Source organism: Bombina bombina, chromosome 5, assembly GCF_027579735.1.
Source record: "Bombina bombina isolate aBomBom1 chromosome 5, aBomBom1.pri, whole genome shotgun sequence".
Classification (NCBI taxonomy): Eukaryota; Metazoa; Chordata; class Amphibia; order Anura; family Bombinatoridae; genus Bombina; species Bombina bombina.
Genome location: NC_069503.1, coordinates 200,420,594 through 200,436,970, shown reverse-complemented (window position 1 = coordinate 200,436,970; position 16,377 = coordinate 200,420,594). Strand labels below are relative to the sequence as shown.

Below are 16,377 nucleotides of genomic sequence, written 5' to 3'. Positions count from 1 at the left end.
TTTACAATTTATTTCTATTATTAACCCCTTAACGACTGAGGACGTGCAGGGTACGTCCTCAGAAAAAAGGCAGTTAATGCCTGAGAACGTACCCTGCACGTCCTCAGTGTGGAAAGCAGCTGGAAGCGATCCTGCTCGCTTCCAGCTGCTTTCCGGTTATTGCAGTGATGCCTCGATATGGAGGCATCCTGCAATAACCTTTTTAAGTAATCCGGTGCAGAGAGAGCCACTCTGTGGCCCTCTCTGCACCGGAGATCGGTGGCTACCTGCGTTGGTGGGTGGGAGCCGGACCGGGAGGCGGGGTGGCGGCCATCGATGGCCATGTGGATGTGAAGGGGGGCGGGATCGTGGGCGGGGGTGGCTGGGGGCGCGCGCGTGCACGGGAGGGTGGGGGCGGGCGCGTGCACGGGGAGGGAGCGGGTGGGAACCGCTACACTGCAGAAAATTTGAAAATAAAAAGATAAAAAATATCGAAAATTGTAATAATCAGCAAGGTGGTGGGGGTTTGTCTGTGGGGGGTGGGGGGGGGGGAAGCTACACTACAGAAAAAAAAAACCAAAGACAAAAAAAGCACTTTTTATTGTAAACTGGGTACTGGCAGACAGCTGCCAGTACCCAAGATGGCCCCCAATAAGGCAGAGGGGAGGGTTAGAGAGCGGTTTTGGGGGGGATCAGGGAGGTTGGGGGCTAAGGGGGGGATCCTACACAGTAGCATATGTAAATATGCTAAAAAAAAAAAATTCATTTTTTTTTTTAAAACCCTTTTATTTTAGTACTGGCAGACTTTCTGCCAGTACTTAAGATGGCGGGGACGATTGTGGGGTGGGGGAGGGAAGGGAGCTGTTTGGGAGGGATCAGGGGGTGGGATGTGTCAGATGGGAGGCTGATCTCTACACTAAAGCTAAAATTAACCCTGCAAGCTCACTACAAACTCCCTAATTAACCCTTTCACTGCTAGCCATAATACACGTGTGAGGCGCAACAGGATTTAGTGGCCTTCTAATTACCAGAAAGCAACGCCAAAGTCATATATGTCTGCTATTTCTGAACAAAGGGGATCCCAGACAAGCATTTACAACCATTTGTGCCATAATTGCACAAGCTGTTTGTAAATGATTTCAGTGAGAAACCTAAAATTGTGAAAAATTTTACGTTTTTTTTTAATTTGATCGCATTTGGCGGTGAAATGGTGGCATGAAATATACCAAAATGTGCCTAGATCAATACTTGGGGTTGTCTACTACACTACACTAAAGCTAAAATTAACCCTACAAGCTCCCTAAAAGCTCCCTAATTAACCCCTTAACTGCTGGGCATGATACACTTGTGGTGCGCAGTGGCATTTAGCGGCCTTCTAATTACCAAAAAGCAACGCCAAAGCCATATATGTGTGCTATTTCTGAACAAAGGGGATCCCAGAGAAGAATTTACAACCATTTATGCCATAATTGCACAAGCTGTTTGTAAATGATTTCAGTGAGAAACCTAAAGTTTGTGAAAAAATTTGTGAAAAAGTGAACAATTTTTTGTATTTGATCGCATTTGGCGGTGAAATGGTGGTATGAAATATACCAAAATTGGCCTAGATCAATACTTTGGGATGTCTACTAAAAAAAATATATACATGTCAAGGGATATTCAGGGATTCCTGAAAGATATCAGTGTTCTAATGTAACTAGCGCTAATTTTGAAAAAAAGTGGTTTGGAAATAGCAAAGTGCTACTTGTATTTATGGCCCTATAACTTGCAAAAAAAGCAAAGAACATGTAAACATTGGGTATTTCTAAACTCAGGACAAAATTTAGAAACTATTTAGCATGGGTGTTTTTTGGTGGTTTTAGATATGTAACAGATTTTGGGGGTCAAAGTTAGAAAAAGTGTGTTTTTTTCAATTTTTCCTCATATTTTATCATTTTTTTTATAGTAAATTATAAGATATGATGAAAATAATGGTATCTTTAGAAAGTCCATTTAATGGCGAGAAAAACGGTATATAATATGTGTGGGTACAGTAAATGAGTAAGAAGAAAATTACAGCTAAACACAAACACCGCAAAAATGTAAAAATAGCCTTGGTCCCAAACGGACAGAAAATGGAAAAGTGCTCTGGTCACTAAGGGGTTAATTTGCTTCCTTCTCTTGTTATCCTTTGCTGAAAGGTTTATCTAGACAAGCTCAGGAGCAGCAAAGAACCTAGGTCCTAGCTGTTGATTGGTGGCTGCATATATATATTGATTGTGATTGGCTCACCCATGTGTTCAGTTAGAAACCAGTAGTGCATAGCTTCTCCTTCAACAAATGATACCAAGAGAATGAAACAGATTAGATAATAGAAGTAAATTAGAAAGTTGTTTAAAATTGTATTCTCTATCTGAATCATGAAAGACATTTTTTCAGTTTTAAGCCTTTGGCTGGGGTGTCTTTGCCTCCTCCTGGTGGCCAGGTGTTGTATTTCTCAACAGTAAGGAATGAGGTCGTGGACTCTCCCTGCCAGGAAGGAAAGGAATTTATCTGGTAAGCATAAATGATGTTTTTTAACCCCTTAAGGACCAGACCTTTTTTCAATTTCTTACCCTTAAAGGGACAGTCTACACCAAAATCTTTATTTAAAAAGATAGATAATCCCTTTATTACCCATTCCCCGTTTTTGCATAACCAACAGAGTTATATTAATATACTTTATACCTCTGTGATTACCTTGTATCTAAGCCTCTGCAGACAGCCTCCTTATCTAAGTGCTTTTGACAGACATGCAGTGTAGTCAATTAGTGAAGACTCCTAAATAACTTCACGGGAGTGAGCACACTGTTATCTATATGACACACATGAACTAACACTGTGAAAAACTTTCAAAATGCTCTGAGCTAAGAGGCGGTTTTCAACGGTTTAGAAATCAGTTTGAGCCTAGCTAGGTTTAGCTTTTCAAAAATATCACCAAGGGAACAAAGCAAATTTTTATGATACAAGTAAATTGGAAAGTTTTTCAAAATTGCATGCCCTAACTGAATCATAAAAGTTTAGTTTTGACTTTACTGTCCCTTTAAAGGGACACTGAACCCAATTTTTTTTCTTTCGTGATTCAGATAGAGCATGCCATTTTAAGCAACTTTCTAATTTACTCCTATTATCAAATTTTCTTCATTCACTTGGTATCTTTATTTGAAATGCAAGAATGTAAGATTAGATGCTGGCCCATTTTTGGTGAACAACCTGGGTTGTTCTTGCTGATTGGTGGATAAATTCATCCACCAATAAAAAAGTGCTGTCCATAGTCATGAACCCCCAAAAAAAGCTTAGATGACTTCTGTTTCAAATAAAGATAGCAAGAGAATGAATGAATTAATAGGAGTAAATTAGAAAGTTTCTTAAAATTGCATGCTCTATCTGAATCACAAAAGAAAAAAATTGGGTTCAGTGTCAATTTAAGGACCAGGGCTATTTTTACATTTCTGCAGTGTTTGTGTTTAGCTGTAATTTTCCTCTTACTCATTTACTGTACCCACACATATTATATACCGTTTTTCTTGCCATTAAATGGACTTTCTAAAGATACCATTATTGTCAACATATCTTATAATTTACTATATAAAATATGATTAAAAAATGGAAAAAATACACTTTTTCTAACTTTGACCCCCGAAATCTGTTACACATCTACAACCACCAAAAAACACTCATGCTTAATAGTTTCTAAATTTTGTCATGAGTTTAGAAATACCCAATGCTTACATGTTCTTTGCTTTTTTTGCAAGTTATAGGGCATTAAGTACAAGTAGCACTTTGCTTTTTCCAAACCAATTTTGTTTTTTCTTAAAAATTAGCGATAGTTACATTGTAACACTGATATCTGTCAGGAATCCCCGAATATCCCTTGACATATATATATTTTTTTTAGTAGACAACCCAAAGTATTGATCTAGGCCCATTTTGGTATATTTCATGCCACCATTTCACCGCCAAATGCGATCAAATAAAAAAAATCGTTCACTTTTTCACAAACTTTAGGTTTCTCACTGAAATTATTTACAAACAGCTTGTGATATTATGGCACAAATTGTTGTAAATGCTTCTCTGGGATCCCCTTTGTTCAGAACTAGCAGATATTTTTCGCTTTGGCATTACTTTTTGGTAATTAGAAGGCCGCTAAATGTCGCTACGCACTATACTTGTATTATGCCCATCAGTGAAGGGGTTAATTAGGGAGCTTGTATGGTTAATTTTAGCTTTAGTGTAGTAGACTACCCAAAGTATTGATCTATGCCACCATATTACCGCCAAATGCGATTAAATAAAAAAAAAAGTTTTTCACTAACTTTTTCACTAAATTTTTCACAAACTTTAGGTTTCTCACTGAAATTATTTACTAACAGCTTGTGCTATTATGGCACAAATGGTTATACATTCTTCTCTGGGATCCCCCTTGTTCAGAAATAGCAGACATATATGGCTTTGGCATTGATGTTTGGTAATTAGAAGGCCGCTAATTGCCGCTACACATCACACCTGTATTATGCCCCACAGTGAAGGGGTTAATTAGGTAGCTTGTAGGGTTAATTTTAGCTTTAGTGTAGAGATCAGCCTCTCACCTGACGCATCCCACCCCCTGATCCCTCCCTGACCCCCCTCAAACAATGCCCTCCCCCACCTCACAATTGTCACTGCTATCTTAAGTACTGGCAGAAAGTCTGCCAGTACTAAAATAAAAGGCGCTTTTATTTTTTTATATTATTCTGCAGTGTTGGATCCCCCTTAGCCCCCAACCTCCCTGATTCTCCCCCCCCCCCTCAAAACCGCTCTCTAACCCTCCCCCCTCTACCTTATTGCCGCCATCTTGGGTACTGGCAGATGTCTGCCAGCACCCACTTTGCAATAAATTTGGGCTTTTTTATTTTATTTTTAATCCCCATCATTTATACAGGGCACGTCGCTGGTCCTTAAGGGCATAACGACCAGCGTTGTACAGGGTACGGCGCTGGTCGTTAAGGGGTTAACATACTTGGAGGAACATCAAACACAAAATTTTTCTTTCATGATTCAGATAGAGCATACAATTTAAAACAACTTTCCAATCGACTTCTATTATCAAATGTTTGTTGTTTTCTTGTTATCCTTTGTTAAAAAGCAAAAAGGTAACTTAATGAGTGTGCACGTGCCTGCAGCAATATATGGTAGCAGTTTTGCAACAGTGTTATGAATTAGCAAGAGCACTAGATAGCAGCACTATTTCCTGTCATGTTGTGCACCAGAGATGCGCACGCTACCTATGTAGATATCTCCTTAACAAAGTATAACATGAGAACGGAGCAAATTGAATAATAGAAGGAAATGTGAAACTTTTTTTTTTTTAAATTGTATTCTCTATCTGAATCATGAAAGAAAAGTTTGTTTCATGTCCCTTTAGTGCTTTTCATATGCATGAAAGAAATGTATTGTGTGTACTGTTCCTCTAATAGTTACAATCGTATCTATACTGCTGATTTGTGTGGATAAGGATACATTTTGCAGTTTTTTGTAGTCTCTTGCTCTGGATTAATTCCTTAATATATTCAGTAGCTGACAATTTATGCAAATCCATTTGTGAGTCTTCTAAAACTCCAATAAAACGTATTATCATAGTTACATATGTAGTAGACAACTGGGCCAAAAAAAGAGTTCATTAAAGGGGCATTGTTCTGTAAATCCGTTTCCCCTTAATGTGTTCCCAATTACCTATTATGGCAGCTGAAGAGTATTGCATGTATGAGAAACATTTTTTTTTTTTAAAGCTATATTTAAATGGGCTAAGCATGCAGGAACAGTGGGCATCTTAATTGGTTCTCAGTTTTAGTAGGCAAAAGCAGCTAGTTCAAATGACATAATAAAGATAAAGGAGCCATTTGTACATTAATAATACACTTCAGCAAGTAAAATAGATAGTTGGGAACATACAAAAGGAGAGACAATTTTACAGTCACTGTGAAAGTTATAAAATGCTCATTAATTAATAACCTGTTTCTTTATTCCAATAATATGTATAATGTATGTATCATGTATTACCATACCAAAGTACTGTACCACACACACATTTTTTTTATTTTAACATTTTTTCCTATCCTCAGTTATGTAGGAAATTGTGAGATTGACTTGGAAATAAAGAGATATTTCTGTAGAGCTGGCATCAAAAGTATTCAGGTAAGTTACATTTATTGTCACATTTCTTTTGGTTTGTGTGATCAGTAATACAATTTTTTTCTAAAATGGATTGTAAAGTTATTTGTTTCAAATTTAGTAGGTCAGTGAGTTCTGTTAGAAGATTAAAGGGGCATGAAACACCAAATTTTTCTTTCAAGATTCAGATAGAGAATACAACTTTCCAATTTACTTCTATTATCAAATTTGCGTCATGTTCTTTGTTGCTCCTTCAACAAAGGATACCATGTACTACTGGGAGCTAGCTCAACACATCAAGTGAGCCAATGACGAGGCATATATGTGCAGCCAGCAATTGCCAGCTAGCTCTCAGTAGTGCATTGCAGCTCCTGAGCATACCTAGGCATGTTTTTCAACAAAGGTTACCAAGAGAACTAAGCAAATTAGGTAATAGAAATAAATAGGAAAGTTGTTTAAAATGTCATGCTCTGTCAGTGGTTTTTCAAGTGTGAGAGAGAGCATATAATGGAGGGGGGGGGCACGGGAGCAGTTTCACATTGCACTATCCTATGGAAACCACAAGCAGCTGCTGACTTCAGCAAGACATAGAACAGATTTTAAGAACTGACTGTGACACTTCTCAGGTCGCAACGCAATAAGGCAAAGAGCGGGAAGTAGGTGAAATAAAGGCACTAAGGTCGTAATCACTCAGACTGTCTGCATTTGTTTTGTTGATCAGTAACTTTCATTTAACACAGGAGTAACAAAGTATAAATTGAAACATAAGTGAAGCATTTTTCAACAGAATCGACTCCTGAATCAGATGTAAAATCCCCAAAATAAAACAAAAAATAAATATTAGTTTTCTTTTATGGGGGTGGTGGTTTGGAGCACTGTCATGTAAATGTTATTAAAGGTGGAGACCCAGCGACCTAAGACTTTCAAAACCTCTGCTTTATGTGAATTGTTAAAGAAACTTGGGTTTTCTTGTCCCTTTGAGTTTAAAAATAGTTATTGCTACTTGATTCTGCATAAATAGCTACTAAAGATGTTTAAGTGCATAGTCTGTATTCATGTGAGGAAGTATTGTTATTATTATTATTATTACACGCAAGTCAAGCTCGTTATGGTTTGTAATAGTTCATAAAAATTAAAGGGATATTAAACCGTAAATAATTACTAGATATGATGTTTTCAAAGCAAAGATTAACCTGAGAATGTTAAAGTTTTTTTTTTTTTAAATTAGTTGTTAAAATATTGAAGAAAGCATTTTAAAGGTTTTAGTTTAAAAAAATGAATGGGTATTTCCATATTGAAATCTAGGATTTCTCCTTATCTATCTGTTCTTCTGAGGTCAATTAATGAAGAATTAAAACAGGCAAAAAACAACTAAAAATAAGGCTGCCTGGAATGTAGAATTGTTAAAGTAACTATTTAACAGGGATTAATTACATACATACGCCTAATTTTGCACACTCTTTTATTGACTGTTTTATAACTCTCCCTAATTAGACATAATAGGGGTAACCTATTCTTCAACATGACACCACTTATTACTTTACAGAAACTTAATAAGAGTTAAATAAAAAGGGGGTAAAATAAATAATGAAGGTATATTGCTACGTTTTTTTCATACACAAAATTAAGCATTTTATATTAGTCTCAAATTGTGTAATGTCTAGTATAAAAATAAATGCCCTGCTTCGTTTTTCTTACACAAATTTCATTTGTTTGCTCTGTTTAACACTTGACCTAAGCATACTCGTGTATGCTGTGAAACAGGAGCACCGCTTTGACTACCCCTTTGCAAGGTTTAAACACATAGAAAAATGAATGCATTTGTTTTATAATAGAACATTTTATTACCATAAGCACATGCTTCAGATCGTATAGTGTTTTATATATTTGTTTGTCATTTTGAGGTCTGCTTACCTGTTTCATTATTCACTTTCAGCTACATGGGACAATGAGAGTTATTTTAGAGCCGTTAATTGGAGATATACCTATTATCGGAGCCCTGTCCATATTTTTTCTCAGGAAACCAGTAAGTTCAAATAAGTTTTGTCTGGTTATTTTATAACACAACGTAGGTTCAGAAGACTGTGGTCACAATATTTGGTTACATTACATTTTCTTCTTATGCCTTACACTTTTCTTATATTTTAGACAAGTAAAATGATTGCATCTGGAGGCACCTGTGTTTTAAAAAAATATTTATGTAAGGAAAAATATGATTCAAGTTCTATTAAAAAATAGTAATAGCTGTTTTTCTGAAATGCTCTTTTACTTTCTGCAAGTCACTGAGAAAAATCTATATTGTGTTAAAATATAATTACAATGTTTTCAATGTTGCACAGTTTACTTAAAGGGACACTAAACCCAAATTTTTTCTTTCATGATTCCGATAGAGCATGCAATTTTAAGCAACTTTCCTATTTACTCCTATTATCAATTTTTCTTTGTTCTCTTACTATCTTTATTTGAAAAAGAAGGCATCTAAGAGCCAGCCATTTTTGGTTCAAAACACTGGACAACACTTGTTTAATGGTGGGCGCATTTAGCCACCTATCAACAAGTACAGCCCAGGTTGTGAACCGAAAATGGTCCGGCTTCTAAACTTACATTCTTGCTTTTCAAATAAAGATAGCAAGAAAATGAAGCAAAATTGATAATAGGAGTAAATTAGAAAGTTGCTTAAAATTGCATGCTCTATCTGAATCATGAAAGATAAAATTTGGGGTCAGTGTCCCATTAAAGGGATATGAAATTGTTTATTTAATTGTTCTAATAACAAAAAGCTCTACGAAGTAACTTATACTTAATACAAATCATTGTAATATGTATTATTCGTCATTTTAAATGGATGTTACCTTTTTATTTATTTTTTTAAACTTAATTTGGGCAGTGTCCATTATTTCCTTTCACAGCCCTACAGGGAGAGGGAGGCTGTGGTCTCTACAGGAATGTTTATCTAGCTTGATGTCATTAAACTTCTAGGGTACCATTTGCTGGTTTACTTTAAGTGAATAGACTAGATCAGTGTTTCTCAACTGCAATCATGAAGTACCCCCAACAGGCCTGGTTTTCATTATAGCTGAACCAGTGCACAGGTGAAGTAATCAGCTGATCAGTAACACCGTGGTTACTAATCTGCTCTCACCCATCAGCTGATTATTTCCCCTGTGCACTGGTTCAGCTATAATGAAAACCTGGCCTGTTGGGGGTACTTGAGGACCGCGGTTGAGAAACAATGGACTAGATAGTCATATTTGCCCATGCTCAAAACAGTCAGAATGCAACCTAAGTTGCCAACATGTCTCCTCCCTTACCTAGCTGCAGGCAGTGGCTACAATGAGAATGTCTAAGTGCTCATTTTGCAAGAAAACAAGTAAGTTGTTTGTTGATTTTTGCACAATCTCTTTCTTTTTACGTTTACTTTGATTTAACATATTTATTTTTACCAAACAAGTACTCTTTGATATCCCTTTAAAGGGACACAAAACAGCCTCTAAATACAAGTGTGAAAGCTTTTTAAAGGGACACTCAATCAAAATTAAACTTTCATTATTCAGATAGAGCATGCCATTTTAAACAACTTTCCAATTTACTTCAATTAACTAAATGTGCACAGTCATTTTATATTCAAACTTTTTGAGTCACCAGCTCCTACTGAGCATGTGCAAGAATAAGTGTGTATGCATTTGTGAATGGCTGATGTCTGTCACATGGTACGTGTATGCATTTGTGATTGGCTGATGGCTGTCGCATGGTACAGGGGGAGTAGAAAAAGACATTACAAAATTGTCACAAAAAAAAATCTACTACTCATTTGAAGTTCAGACTATGTGCTATTGCATTGTCTTGTTATCTTGCATTTGTTGTTTATGCAAATCTACTGTGTTGACTGGTCCTTTAAATAAATCAACACCTTTTTCTGCTGTAATGGTTTCAATGACCAAACTCCCCCCTACAGCTTTTGTTATTTGCAGTAGCCAAAGTGGGCTAGATAAGGCTAGCCATAGTCATCTTATTAGTAACAATTGCAGTGTATAATTCAGTTCTTTGTGCTGAGACCAATTGAGCAGGACTAGGTTTGTGAAGTCTGCAATCTATAGTTTCAATTATTAGAACTAAAAAACGCACAATTTGTATGTAGAGAGCATGCAATTTTAAGCAACTTTTTAATTTACTCCTATTAATTTTTTTTCGTTCTCTTGGTATCTTTATTTGAAAATCAGGAATTTTAAGGTTAGGAGCTGGCCCATTTTTGGTTCAGCAACTGGGTAGCGCTTGCTGATTGGTGGCTAAAAGTCACCAATCGGCAAGTGCTACCCAGGGTGCTGAAAGAAAAATTCGGGCTAGCTCCTAAGCTTACATTCCTGCTTTTTCAAATAAAGATACCAAGAGAATGAAGAACATTTGATAATAGGATTAAATTAGAAAGTGGCTTAAAATTGCATGCTCTATCTGAATCATGAAAGAAGAAAAATTCTAAAATGTGGCTTTTTAGTGTGCCCTGGCTACTGGAAGGAAGAATCCCTGCTTTATAGTGAAGGAGATTATTTCTTGTCTGAATGTTGATAAAATTAGGATTAGTGAAAAAGGCAGATATCCAATAGTTACTTCCAAATAGAGAATATAGATTATAAAGATGAAGTAGAAGAAGCTAAAATATTCAAACTAATACTCTTAAAGTGAATGTAAAGTTTCATCATGTAGTGCCCGCTTTTTAAAAATACTATTAAAAACAGGGGAACTTTACATTGCACCATATTTGTAGAAATACTTACCTCTTTGTCTTGAAAGCCGCTCCAGCGCTTTGCCAGCCCGTCACAAGCCTCTTCCTACGTCAGCAATGATGATTCCGGCATCCTCCAATCACGTCTCTCTCCACCCCCCAGGGGAATCATTGCCTAAAGCAACGCCGTGATTGGAGGAAGGTCGGAATCGTCATTTCTGACGTAGGAAGAGGCTTGCGACGTGCGGGGGAAGCAACATCATCAGCGATCCGGCTTTCAAAACGAAGAGCTAAGTATTTCTCCAACATAGGTGTGTCCGGTCCACGGCGTCATCCTTACTTGTGGGATATTCTCTTCCCCAACAGGAAATGGCAAAGAGCCCAGCAAAGCTGGTCACATGATCCCTCCTAGGCTCCGCCTTCCCCAGTCATTCTCTTTGCCGTTGCACAGGCAACATCTCCACGGAGATAGCTTAGAGTTTTTTTGGTGTTTAAATGTAGTTTTATTCTTCAATCAAGAGTTTGTTATTTTAAAATAGTGCTGGTATGTACTATTTACTCTGAAACAGAAAAGAGATGAAGATTTCTGTTTGTAAGAGGAAGATGATTTTAGCAACCGTTACTAAAATCGATGGCTGTTTCCACACAGGACTGTTGAGATGAAGTAACTTCAGTTGGGGGAAACAGTGTGCAGTCTTTGCTGCTTGAGGTATGACACATTTCTAACAAGACTTGGTAATGCTGGAAGCTGTCATTTTCCCTATGGGATCCGGTAAGCCATTTTCTTAGTTTAATTATAAGAATAAAGGGCTTCACAAGGGCTTTAAAGACTGGTAGACATTTTTCTGGGCTAAAACGATTACTTTATAAGCATATTTAATGGATTATAACTTTGAAGAGTTATTTTAATCTGGGAATTGTTTTAAAAAAACGGCAGGCACTGTATTGGGCACCTTTTTCACTGGGGGCCTTTCCTAGTCATAGGCAGAGCCTCATTTTCACGCCACTAATGCGCAGTTGTTTTTGGAAAGCAAGGCATGCATGTGTGAGGAGCTCAGATCCACTGAAAAAGCTTATTGAAGGCGTCATTTGGTATCGTATTCCCCTCTGGGCTTGGTTGGGTCTCAGCAAAGCAGATACCAGGGACTGTATAGGGGTTAAATGTAAAAACGGCTCCGGTTCCGTTATTTTAAGAGTTAAAGCTTTCAAATTTGGTGTGCAATACTTTAAGGCTTTAAGACACTGTGGTGTAATTTTGGTGAATTTTGAACAATTCCTTCATACTTTTTCACATATTCAGTAATAAAGTGTGTTCAGTTTAAAATTTAAAGTGACAGTAACGGTTTTATTTTAAAACGTTTTTTGTGCTTTGTTATCAAGTTTATGCCTATTAACATGTCTGAACCATCAGATAGACGATGTTCTGTATGTTCGGAAGCCAAGGTTCCTCTCCATTTAAATATATGTGATGAATGTGATAAACAAAGTAGGGACAATGATGCCACTGATAATAATGTTGCCCAAAATGATTCCTTAAGTGAGGGGAGTAAGCATGGTACTGCATCATCTCCTTCTATGTCTACCCAAGTCTTGCCCACTCAGGAGGTCCCTAGTTTATCTAGTGCGCCAATCCTCCTTACTATGCAACAATTAACGGCTGTAATGGATAATTCTATTAAAAACATTTTAGCCAAAATGCCCACTTATCAGCGAAAGCGCGACTGCTCTGTTTTAGATACTGAAGAGCATGAGGACGCTGATGATAATGGTTCTGACATGCCCTTACACCAGTCTGAAGGGGCCAGGGAGGTTTTGTCTGAGGGAGAAATTTCAGATTCAGGAAAAATTTCTCAACAAGCTGAACCTGACGTTATTACATTCAAATTTAAATTGGAACATCTCCGCGCTCTGCTTAAGGAGGTGTTATCTACTCTGGATGATTGTGACAATTTGGTCATTCCAGAGAAATTATGTAAGATGGACAAGTTCCTAGAGGTCCCGGTGCCCCCCGAAGCTTTTCCTATACCCAAGCGGGTGGCGGACATTGTAAATAAAGAATGGGAAAGGCCCGGCATACCTTTTGTCCCTCCCCCTATATTTAAGAAATTATTTCCTATGGTCGACCCCAGGAAGGACTTATGGCAGACAGTCCCCAAGGTCGAGGGGGCGGTTTCTACTCTAAACAAACGCACTACTATCCCTATAGAAGATAGTTGTGCTTTCAAAGATCCTATGGATAAAAAATTAGAGGGTTTGCTTAAAAAGATGTTTGTTCAGCAAGGTTACCTTCTACAACCAATTTCCTGCATTGTTCCTGTCACTACAGCAGCGTGTTTCTGGTTCGAAGAACTAGAAAAGTCGCTCAATAAAGAATCTTCTTATGAGGAGGTTATGGACAGAGTTCATGCACTTAAATTGACTAACTCTTTTACCTTAGACGCCACTTTGCAATTAGCTAGATTAGCGGCGAAAAATTCAGGTTTTGCTATTGTGGCGCGCAGAGCGCTTTGGCTAAAGTCTTGGTCAGCGGATGTGTCCTCCAAGAACAAATTGCTTAACATCCCTTTCAAGGGGAAAACGCTGTTTGGCCCTGACTTGAAAGAGATTATTTCAGACATCACTGGGGGAAAGGGCCACGCCCTTCCTCAGGATAGGTCTTTTAAGGCTAAAAATAAACCAAATTTTCGTCCCTTTCGCAGAAACGGACCAGCCTCAAATTCTACATCCTCTAAGCAAGAGGGTAATACTTCTCAAACCAAGCCAGCCTGGAGACCGATGCAAGGCTGGAACAAAGGTAAGCAGGCCAAGAAGCCTGCTCCCGCTACTAAGACAGCATGAGATGTTGGCCCCCGATCCGGGACCGGATCTGGTGGGGGGCAGACTCTCTCTCTTCGCTCAGGCTTGGGCAAGAGATGTTCAGGATCCTTGGGCGCTAGAAATAGTTTCTCAAGGTTATCTCCTGGAATTCAAGGAACTGCCCCCAAGGGGAAGGTTCCACAGGTCTCAATTGTCTTCAGACCAAATAAAAAGACAGGCATTCTTACATTGTGTAGAAGACCTGTTAAAAATGGGAGTGATTCATCCTGTTCCATTAGGAGAACAAGGGATGGGGTTTTACTCCAATCTGTTCATAGTTCCCAAAAAAGAGGGAACATTCAGACCAATTTTGGATCTCAAGATCCTAAACAAATTTCTCAGGGTTCCATCGTTCAAAATGGAAACCATTCGGACAATTCTTCCTACCATCCAGGAAGGTCAATTCATGACCACGGTGGATTTAAAGGATGCGTATCTACATATTCCTATCCACAAGGAACATCATCGGTTCCTAAGGTTCGCCTTTCTGGACAAGCATTACCAGTTTGTGGCACTTCCATTCGGATTAGCCACTGCTCCAAGAATTTTCACAAAGGTACTAGGGTCCCTTCTAGCGGTGCTAAGGCCAAGGGGCATTGCAGTAGTACCTTACTTGGACGACATACTGATTCAAGCGTCGTCTCTACCACAAGCAAAGGCTCATACCGACATTGTCCTAGCCTTTCTCAGATCTCACGGGTGGAAAGTGAACGTAGAAAAAAGTTCTCTATTCCCGTCAACAAGAGTTCCCTTCTTGGGAACAATAATAGACTCCTTAGAAATGAAGATTTTTCTGACAGAGGCCAGAAAATCAAAACTTCTAAGCTCTTGTCAAGTACTTCATTCTGTTCTTCTTCCTTCCATAGCGCAGTGCATGGAAGTAATAGGTTTGATGGTTGCGGCAATGGACATAGTTCCTTTTGCGCAAATTCATCTAAGACCATTACAACTGTGCATGCTCAGACAGTGGAATGGGGATTATACAGACTTGTCTCCGACGATCCAAGTAGATCAGAGGACCAGAGATTCACTCCGTTGGTGGCTGACCCTGGACAACCTGTCACAAGGGATGAGCTTCCGCAGACCAGAATGGGTCATTGTCACGACCGACGCCAGTCTGGTGGGCTGGGGCGCGGTCTGGGAACCCCTGAAAGCTCAGGGTCTATGGTCTCGGGAAGAATCTCTTCTCCCGATAAACATTTTGGAACTGAGAGCGATATTCAATGCTCTCAAGGCTTGGCCTCAACTAGCAAAGGCCAAATTCATAAGATTTCAATCAGACAACATGACGACTGTTGCATACATCAACCATCAGGGGGGAACAAGGAGTTCCCTGGCGATGGAAGAAGTGACCAAAATAATTCAATGGGCGGAGAATCACTCCTGCCACTTGTCTGCAATCCACATCCCAGGAGTGGAAAATTGGGAAGCGGATTTTCTGAGTCGTCAGACATTTCATCCGGGGGAGTGGGAACTCCATCCGGAAATCTTTGCCCAAATAACTCAATTATGGGGCATTCTAGACATGGATCTGATGGCGTCTCGTCAGAACTTCAAGGTTCCTTGCTACGGGTCCAGATCCAGGGATCCCAAGGCGACTCTAGTCGATGCACTAGTAGCGCCCTGGACCTTCAACCTAGCTTATGTATTCCCACCGTTTCCTCTCATTCCCAGGCTGGTAGCCAGGATCAATCAGGAGAGGGCTTCGGTGATCTTGATAGCTCCTGCGTGGCCACGCAGAACTTGGTATGCAGACCTGGTGAATATGTCATCGGCTCCACCATGGAAGCTACCTTTGAGACAGGACCTTCTTGTTCAAGGTCCGTTCGAACATCCGAATCTGGCCTCACTCCAACTGACTGCTTGGAGATTGAACGCTTGATTTTATCAAAGCGTGGGTTCTCAGATTCTGTCATTGATACTCTTATTCAGGCTAGAAAGCCTGTAACTAGAAAAATTTACCATAAAATATGGAAAAAATATATCTGTTGGTGCGAATCTAAAGGATTCCCATGGAACAAGATAAAAATTCCTAAGATTCTATCCTTTCTACAAGAGGGTTTGGAGAAAGGATTATCTGCAAGTTCTTTGAAGGGACAGATTTCTGCTTTATCTGTTTTACTTCACAAAAAGCTGGCGGCTGTGCCAGATGTTCAAGCTTTTGTTCAGGCTCTAGTTAGAATCAAGCCTGTTTACAAACCTTTGACTCCTCCTTGGAGTCTCAATTTAGTTCTTTCAGTTCTTCAAGGGGTTCCGTTTGAACCCTTACATTCCGTAGATATTAAGTTATTATCTTGGAAAGTTTTGTTTTTGGTTGCAATTTCTTCTGCTAGAAGAGTTTCAGAGTTATCTGCTCTGCAGTGTTCTTCTCCCTATCTGGTGTTCCATGCAGATAAGGTGGTTTTGCGTACTAAACCTGGTTTTCTTCCGAAAGTTGTTTCTAACAAAAATATTAACCAGGAGATAGTTGTGCCTTCTTTGTGTCCGAATCCAGTTTCAAAGAAGGAACGTTTGTTGCACAATTTGGATGTAGTTCGTGCTCTAAAATTCTATTTAGAGGCTACAAAGGATTTCAGACAAACATCTTCCTTGTTTGTCGTTTATTCTGGTAAAAGGAGAGGTCAAAAAGCAACTTCTACCTCTCTCTCTTTTTG

The 16,377-nt window shown here is 38.8% G+C and overlaps 1 protein-coding gene across 3 annotated transcripts in view; it reads left to right on the top strand.

The window, feature by feature from the left end:
- Positions 1-16,377, top strand: part of ESYT2 (extended synaptotagmin 2) — a 581,700-nt gene that overhangs the window by 315,420 nt on the left and 249,903 nt on the right. For all 3 annotated transcript variants that reach the window (XM_053713830.1, XM_053713829.1, XM_053713828.1), the window contains exons 5-6: positions 6,099-6,171; positions 8,084-8,173. In XM_053713830.1, coding sequence (XP_053569805.1) covers positions 6,099-6,171; positions 8,084-8,173 — 163 coding nt within the window. The remainder of the gene's footprint in view (positions 1-6,098; positions 6,172-8,083; positions 8,174-16,377) is intronic.